Here is a 9,428-nt window from a genome sequence, read left to right as displayed (position 1 = left end):
TCTAGTCTATTGATATATCGGAAACGAAATTTTTTATTTTCATGAGCTCCATGGTATCATCCAACTGAGTTTGGATATGAGCATCTTTGAGAGACTGATTGTTCCTTGGGAATGGAACAAAATTCTTTAGCTTCCTGGAGAGGTTAACTGGCAGAATCTCCACAAAAGAGAACGTCGTTATACGATAGTCTGTTAACTTGAAAGACAGCTTCCCTAAGAGCATCCGTGACCTCACGGTGTATAACTGAAATTTTGGAGTTGTTTGAAAACATGAATATCAATATTAGAATTGTTTGAAAAATAACAGTATAAAAAAAAGAGTATATTGTTCTTTTATCCTATAATATAGATAAAAAAATTTTTGAGTATATATTGTCAAGAACTATTAATCTATGAATACTTTTCGATTTTCCAATACTTGGATAGGTTCGGATCGACTGCATCCATAGCGAGTGTATAACCAAATCTATCTTTGTATAAATGTGGATCAAACATCATTTTCAGGAATATATAACACAGTTAATTAATTGCAGAAAATAAATGTGAATCTTAATCAGATAAATACACAATATTCCACATATGTGAACTTTGGTCCGAATTCAACTATAATATATATGAAAAAAAGAATTGAAAATGTGGACATATGAAAATCATAACAAATTTTTGTCCTTTTATCTTTTTATACATTGTGTAACAATGAGTCCTCTTCTCCTATTTACTCTTCCTGTTTTGTCTTAAATAGAAAAAATCATGATGTATGATGATCAGTCTGACGACTTATATTTCTCTCTCCCTATCTCTATATAAATGACCATGTGGTGTTTTGCAGCTATATATATGGACAACTGTGAATGCATTTTGCTATCTATCTCTCTATAGTAGAAAAGAGGAAACACACAAACAAAACAATAGTAGAAAAGAATAATTAAGTAAAGGAAAGAAGTCTCTCTTTTGATCTCTTCCACTTATATCTCTCATCTTCAAATTAATTAAGAAGCAGGAGATAGATCTCTTCCTCAGGTTTGTCCTCTTTGCCTCACCATTTCTGTGCAACATCCACCATCACGATCACCATCAATCTTCTGAATCCATCTTTCTGTAGCAGCGCTACCTCAATAATACTAGGAAGTATCTAAGTCATCTCTCTGTCTCTCTCTTTTAACTATTTTGTAAGCCAAGAAGTTAGATCCATCCACTCCATCTTACTTACAAAGTACTAAAACTTAATTTATGCTGCCCTAAATATTTCAATATCCAGAAAAGAACCTAATCTCTCGAACCCTAGTTTAGATATTTTATTAGAAAAAATATGGATTTGATTTCTAAAAATCACAAGAACAAGTACCCTAATACCACTACCACTAGCCGCTACGAGAACCAGAAACGCCGTGATTGGAACACTTTCTGCCAATACCTCAGAAACCATTGTCCAACGCTCTCTCTAACGTCATGCAGCGGCGCACACGTCATAGAATTTCTGCGTTACCTTGACCAGTTTGGGAAAACCAAAGTCCACAACCAAAACTGCGCCTTCTTTGGCCTCCCAGATCCTCCGGAGCCTTGTCCTTGTCCTCTCCGACAAGCTTGGGGCTCACTTGACGCTCTTATCGGTCGTCTCCGTGCCGCCTACGAGGAGAATGGTGGAGCTCCCGAGATCAGCCCTTTTGGCTCAAGTTCAGTCAGGATTTTCCTAAGAGAGGTTAGAGATTTTCAGGCTAAAGCACGTGGCGTTAGCTACGAGAAGAAGAGGAAAAGGGTCAATAACAAGCAAATAACCCAATCGTGTTTGCAGCCGCCTCAACATACAGCCGCACTGGCGCAAGGTCAGCCTATGATGGCTAAGTATCACCACAGTGAAACTTAATGATGTCATATAACTTCGACAAATAAGTACGCTCGTATCATCTGTAGCTATTTATACGCACCAGCCTTTGTATTTGTATAATGTAATATCCCTACTTTACTCCATCTACCGTTATCTATTGTTATTAGACTATCATTTTGTCCTTTTATAACCAAAAAATGGAATAAGCTTGGATTATTGTATCTGGTCTTAACGTATGAACTTAGATTATATACGAGTATTTTAATTAGGGCCTCTTTTGTACATCAGAATTCTCTAGGTGATACATGATCAACGGTTTATAAAATTCGATCACGACGTTTGACTCTGTAATCTTTGTAAGAAGGATCCAAACTTCAAAATGATTATAATATACAATTCTTTAAAAATATGATAAACAATCGTTAAAATTTTTCTATATCTAGAAAAGTTTAACTTTTGGGTTCTCGAACATTAAGTGATTAAGGATCTAACTGGTAAACTATTATAAGAACTTTACGAAATAGGAAAAAATAACCACAAATAAAATAATGAAAATAGAGAGATGATTGTTTTCTAGATTTAATAAGAAACCTTTTTTGTATAATTCTCTACAAAAAAGAACCAAAAATAGAAATGAAAAATTATTTATAACAAGAAACATTTTTGCTGTATAATTCTATATAAAAAGAACAATAAATAGAAATAGAAATTTGTTACTTATAAATGGTGTATTTTAGGAATGATAAAAGATTAATGCTATTCCACATTTTTTGTCACCAGTAACACCCTAACCCTAAGTGATATTAGATGAAGAATTCGGTTAGGTTAGCTAAACAATTTATATAGTAGTGATAATTTAGATATAAAGTAATAAGTTAGTCATCATTATTAAACGAACAGATACTAGAGTCTAGAGCTAACAGCGAATACACGTGTAAGTGCCATATAACGAAGGTAAAAAAACCCATGATTCATGAAGATGAGAATAAAACCCGGGAGTAGGTTAAGCGATACGTATCACGTATGTACATATAAAACCCTAAGACATTTATAAAATTTTCGAAATGCGAAGTATATATGTTGAAATAATGTATGCACACTCATCTTCGTTTGAACCTGTCCTAAAACTGTGATGCTGATAAGTACTTCTTCAATAGCCAATTGGATTTAATTACAGTGACGTATAGATCTAACCTACTAACATTTCGATACATGACATACCGTTTGAACAGTTGACAACAAATCATGGATGTGATGTTGCTTAGTCTTGTCATGCGACACGTACCCTTACTTTGATATTCACCAAACATGAGTGTAATTGTTTTTCTTTACACCAAACATGAGTGTAACTGTTACACAAACTATAAAATTGTAGAGGTAAATCTAAAACCGATCTATTATTACAAAAGAACAAAATATGATAATATTGTCAATTATTGATGACAGCTAATCTTGTGACACAAAATTCTTATTAGCCGAACTTGGATTTGACACTTTTAGAATATTTAAACTTTTACCATTCCCTAGCAATTTTTATTTATTTTTACCATGTATTTTATTAACTCGTGTTACTATTGTGGCACTGCCCAATTTTATTACATAATTTCAGTTTCCTTTAAAATAATTAAAAAGTTTAACAAATAGCATCTATTTTTAAAATATTTTTGTTAATTGCATATTTGAAACAAAATTAGCTAGTCTTATATGATTGAATCGCCCCTATTGCATTGCACTTGTGACGAAAACAAAGAGGGAAAACAAATCGAGTATCCAAGGGAGATGTATCTGAAAATGATTGCTTCTGTTCAAGCATTATAAAAAAAGACTATGATGTTTTGACTCTAAAAAACGGTTGGGATCAAATAGAATGGGAACGTGTAGCTGCTTTACGTCACATGTGAGTTCAACTAAAAGCTTCCTAGAATAGTCAGTTGTGTTGTTGAGCCATCAGAATTTTAAAATTGGCTATAGGCTATAGCTATTGAACAACGTGGACAAGGTGCGTCCGTACGAGGTATGTTTTGTATCTATAAGAAATCGCATTAAATTTTAATTGGAATCTTTCTTTTATATATATAAAGTAAACTCATTTTTTATTCTATTATAAAGTGAAAAATAGAGTTCATTGGAACATTTTTACTCTAAACTCTATTTTAGAGTGAAAAATAGAATAAAGTTAGAGATGCCCTATAACTTAAAAGAAAACAAAGTCTATAAATATCATATTTCTAGAGACGAAGTCCAATGAGACGGGATTTATTAATGATATAAACAACTAAAACCGAGCTACTAATCACAATACAATACCGATCAATTTCCAGCTAGGGCAAAAACAACAAAACTACCGGTAGCAGTTTAATACAATTAATCTACCAACAAAACTACCAACAGAACTACCAACAGAACTATCTAATCTGGGAATAAGTGTTTATAGCAGTTTAATACAATTCAAGCGTATTCGTCTTTTAGCCACTAGATTAGATAGATTTATCTTTTTTTTTTTACAGTTATACTTCAATAGTACTTTATTTTAGAGTGAAAAATAGAGTGATGAACAAAAAAAACAACTTACTACTATATATATAAAATAAACTCATTTTTTATTCTATTATAAAGTGAAAAATAGAATGAGGTTAGAGATGCCGTAAAACTTAAAAAAAACAAAGTCAATAATATGATATTTCTAGAGACAAAGTCCAAAGAGACGGGATTTATTAATGATATAAACAACTAAACCCAAGCTACTAGTCACGATACAATACCAATCAATTTCCAGCTAGGGCAAAAAAAACAAAACTACCACACCATAACCAAAACTATAAATAAGCTCAAAGAATTTATTATATTTTAAAATGGAAAATAGGGTGAACTATTGGAGATGATCTTAATTGTATCACGTCAATGTACTAATTTTTGTATGAAACTTTGCATCTTAATAGAGATTTAAATCGTCACAAGTAAATTTTCATAAAAACACAACAAACATCAAATATAAATTAAAAAATAAAATAAAATAAAATTATGGGTTATATAAGTCTTCAGTGCAATAATTATAATCATGATTTATAATATAATAATGAATTAATATTAACAGACTTAAACCAAAATGTAAAACTAAAGCACTATAAACCTACTTAATATTCGTTTAATTTGTTGTCAATATACCGTAATCTATTAATATTCGTTTAAATTGTTGTCAATATACTGTAATTTGATTAGATTTAGCAGAATCTCATTCCATTTCTCATGATTGATTCAGATTCACTATCTTTATTCACTCCAGATCCCTTTTTTTTGTCAACACTCCAGACCTAATCGCGAACAAATCGGTTAGCTCTATTCAAGAATGTTTTGGCCTTTCCAGTAATCGCTTCTAAACCGGTTTAGCCACTTACTCCACCTGGTCTTTAGTTGTTTAGTATTGATTTTGTTCAGAAACTAGTGGGCTCGGTCCATATATTTAAAGCCCATTCTCCAGAATTTGCTAGTTGTGTAAATAACAATCATATACACAGGCACATCAGTTGTTCCAGAGAGATGCACAAACTATCACACCAGAAGCGCTTGAGAATGTGAAAGCTGCTTTGGCAAGTAGCGAAACCGAACACAAAGCGGAGACTAAGAAGAGAGCTATTCCTCGTAAAGCTGCTGGACAGTCTTGGGAGGATCCTACTCTTGCAGAGTGGCCAGAAAGTAAGCAATGCCCTTCCTCTTCTTTACCCTGAGTTCCTGATTGTTATCACTGTTAGGCTTTGGGTGAAAATGGATTTATTATAACTCTGTTTTCCACATTTTTTTTGTGTCAGATGACTATCGCCTGTTTTGTGGTGATCTTGGGAATGAAGTAAATGATGATGTTCTTTCCAAGGCGTTTGCTCGATTCCCAACCTTCAATATGGCCAAAGTTAAGTGTGTATATCTCTCCTCCTTTTCGGGTTTTGTGATGATTCATGCTTGGTTTACTATGAACATATGTTTAGAAAGACGTCATATGATTACAATAATTGTTCTCCCTTCTGGTTGGTTAGATTGCTAAAAACGTCAACTGTGATGCATTTGCAATATGTACAGAACATGGTTGACCTTTTAGAGTATACACGGATCATTACTAGTTGAATCACAAAGAGAAGTATTTAGTGTGAGTTTTTTTTTTGTGTGGTTAAAAGCTTTTACAGAACATAAAATTCTCATCTACCGTGACAGGTCATTAGAGACAAGCGAACTGGTAGAACCAAGGGTTATGGGTTTGTGAGTTTCTTAGATCCTGCGGATCTAGCTGCTGCCCTAAAAGAAATGAATGGTAAGCATCTGTTTGATGTGTTGATTCATCTTGATATCTTATTTCACTGTTTTTCTTCAGAACTAGTTATATGATTTTGTTTCATAATCATTGCCATTGAAACATTTTATTGAAGTCAATTGATTTCATATAAATACACAGGTAAGTATGTTGGGAACCGTCCCATAAAACTAAGAAAGAGTAGCAGGAAAGAGAGAACAGACCAGGAGGCTGCAGAAAGACAAAAGGCAAGTAACTTAACTTCATTTTTTTGTTAGATAAATTTGCAAAGAAAAAAAATTCTTCGATGAGCAATTAAACTTTTGATTTTGAACTTGAATGGTAAATGCAGCATCACAACAATAAGAAAAAAAAGACGGTGAAGAAGAAGAGCGTACTCCACAAGTAATAAATCCATGGTATTCTGAAGGAGTACGTGAGAAGAAAAAAACAGAGGATAATTATTGTACTTCCTACGTTTTTTTTTTTTGTTTTACATAGTTCATTATTTGGATTACAACAATTAACCAACTTAGTTCATGTTTTGGGTCAGCGTGGCTGGTAACACTAACTTTAGGAGTAGAATGTTATGCTTGGTTTGTACTGTAATGAGTTCTAATGAAGATTCAGCGTTAAACAAAAAAGTGTTTCCTAATATCTGAGTAATTTGTTATAAGACTTATCTGAATGTGTTTTCTTCATTCATTGTGATGGTTTGTCATCTTATGTGTATCACACGTATCACGTGTTTCTTATAGTCAAGTAAAGCTATATTCAGAAATGGTTAACTTTTTCTAATCTGATGATTACCCATGAAGATGACCCTGAAGTTCCTAATAATTATCAACAATTGAGATAATTCGAAACTTGGGACGGAAGACAACTGTGGCTACCTTGATCTCATGGAACTTTTTGCTCGCCCTCTCCATCTTTTCTCTCCGTCAGAAACAATGCATGTGACAACACCCTCGGAATCCGGTTCACAGTCATGCAGAGCACCGACCCCAACCCTTCCATTATGAGTTATCTCTGACTCTATAATTACGTTGTTGGTTCACTTGCCGTTACTCAAACCCAAGACCTCACTCTTTAACAACACTCCTCCAGGATGACTCACTTTTTAACAACACTCCTCCAGGATGAGTTGTCACCAATTGATCTAGACTCATGTTCTAGACTCCATACACTTTCTATCGCATCCGCTGCCTCGAAATCCTCCGAAGATGTTGTGAACTATAGAAACAATGAAGGGACAGACATATTTTTTATTTGGAAAACCCGGAGAATGTTAGTTTGGAGTTTATTTATATGTTCATGCAGTGGTGGACCTAACCCTAAATTTAAGGGGTGTCAAAGATTGGGCTTTGGTCCAGAACGAAAAAAATTTTAAGAAAAAAATTAGTGTAAAGCAGGTGTAACATGGAATCGAACCTTGGTTAGGTGGGTCAGACGAGGAGATTGTTAACCAAATGAACTAATAAAACCTATTGACAACATACCAGAACAGCTGAAAGTTATATTTAACCTGATGTAGCTGACCCACTATTGGTCAACGTGGGTCCGCCTCTGTGCTCATGCCTGTGAAATTGATCGATATTAACATCAAGAATGCTTTTGGCATGACTCTGTTTGATATCATGAAAGCAGAAGCCACACTTTCCAACGTTAGATCTTTTGTTTCGATGGTTGGTCTCATCCAGCGGGATGTGCAGTTGTCGTGTTCAGACTTTTACAAGTGTGGTCGCGTTTCACTCGAAGTAGCCGGCCCTAGGCCCAAGCAATAGAAGCAATGGCTTCCGGCCGCCAGCTATTATCAATAAAATCGGCCACATTTTTAACCAATATGTCTTCAGTGTAGTGGTTGATTAGACCTTGTACTTCTATCCAAACCGGTTTTCGATATCTCCCAACAACATTTTTTTTTTGGCCAATTTTTCATTTTTGGCTTCTAGCCTTAAGAATTTTAGGACTGGCTTCTGTATGTTTATATTTAGAAAACAATTACTCGAAGTCCTTATAAGATACTTGTATGAAAATATTCATGAATAAGTGACCCACATAATAACCACATAAAAGAAGAGCACAAAGAAAAGCTTAAATTTATGATCAACAACATCTTTGCCAAACTCTCACTACGGCGATCACGCTGCTCCTTGAGTTTGGAGGCAAGAAGCTTCTCGTATACAGAGTTAGCCTTGGCGATCCTTGGATCTTGGGGGCTTTGCTTACACTTCCTTATTTTCTCGTTAGTGAATTTCTCATTTTCTATTCTTCAAAAAAAAAAAAAAAAATCTCATTTTCTATCTTGCTAACTAATTAAAAAAAAACTAATTAAATTTTTTTTTCTCTTTTTAGTATTATATTTTCCAAACTAAAAGTTATATTTTGCTTAATTTTTACCGTAAGGTAAGTTATATTATATTACTTGACTAGTCCCTTGAGATATTTGTTAGAAATATTCACGAATTTAGTCATAGGACTTTATTAAGTGGTGAGACCTTAGCTGTCCAAGTGTAACCATTTTTAGTTACGCTGGTTTTGTTAAAGCACTAGTGTTTGGATACTGACTTAATATCACGGACCCTTATTTGATGAAACAGCAATTAAGATTGACAGATTATGTATGGATGGATACTGACTTAATCCACGTATGTTTGTTTTTTTTGCGACGTTATGGCTCTCAGAGGGATGTTTGTTTTTTTGTGCTTTCTACTATCTCATTTTAAATTAAACAACCAACTGATGAAATTAGAAATTAGAGTGCCCTTTCAATTTCATAGAGAATAAAACTGAACAAAAAAAAAACAAAGAAGAGCACTGTGGCTTTTTTCACGTTGAGAATCAGCCAAACATTACTTAGTTGTATGAACTGACGTGGAGAAACAAAAAGTTTTGATTGGCAGTTACAATTTTTATTTATTTTTGACATGTCAGTTTTTTCATGCTTTTATAAATCAAGATTTGTCAACACCAGACTGTCATTTTATATTTAGAAAACAATGAAACTTGAATTATTTTGTAATTACTGAGGATTTAATTGTACCCTTGTAAGTATTACTAGAATAGAATCTGCGCCATACACGCGACTGAGTTTCATTTTAAACATTTATAGAGTTTACGTGTCACGTACTTTTATATATTTTTTTTGACCTTACGTAATTTTATATATTAAACTCTGAATAACAAAGTCTGCGCGTCACTTTCATGTATCAGTTTAATGACAAAGTTTGGAAACAATGGAAAACAATCTCTCTTAATGATACAGTTTGGGCGTAACTTTCATGTATCAGTTTAAGTTCTGATAATTTCAATATATATCTCAAC

General features: G+C 33.5%; 2 protein-coding genes across 2 annotated transcripts; both read left to right on the top strand.

Moving 5' to 3' along the window:
- Nucleotides 1–851: 851 nt before the first annotated feature.
- LOC106447634 (protein LIGHT-DEPENDENT SHORT HYPOCOTYLS 2) lies at nt 852–2,093 on the top strand. Its single transcript, XM_013889606.3, has one exon. The coding sequence runs from the start codon at nt 1,310–1,312 to the stop codon at nt 1,862–1,864; it is 555 nt and encodes a 184-aa protein (XP_013745060.1). The 5' UTR covers nt 852–1,309; the 3' UTR covers nt 1,865–2,093.
- A 539-nt stretch (nt 2,094–2,632) lies between these two features.
- LOC106450344 (RNA-binding protein 42-like) lies at nt 2,633–6,734 on the top strand. Its single transcript, XM_022702429.2, has 7 exons — nt 2,633–2,644; nt 2,726–2,779; nt 5,341–5,518; nt 5,632–5,729; nt 6,029–6,125; nt 6,267–6,352; nt 6,457–6,734. The coding sequence occupies exons 1-7, from the start codon at nt 2,633–2,635 to the stop codon at nt 6,511–6,513; spliced, it is 582 nt and encodes a 193-aa protein (XP_022558150.2). The 3' UTR covers nt 6,514–6,734.
- The last annotated feature ends 2,694 nt before the right edge of the window (nt 6,735–9,428 follow it).

This window comes from Brassica napus, chromosome C3, assembly GCF_020379485.1.
Source record: "Brassica napus cultivar Da-Ae chromosome C3, Da-Ae, whole genome shotgun sequence".
Lineage (NCBI taxonomy): Eukaryota > Viridiplantae > Streptophyta > Magnoliopsida > Brassicales > Brassicaceae > Brassica > Brassica napus.
The sequence above is the reverse complement of the archived record's forward strand: the minus strand, read 5'-3'. Positions and strand labels throughout refer to the sequence as shown.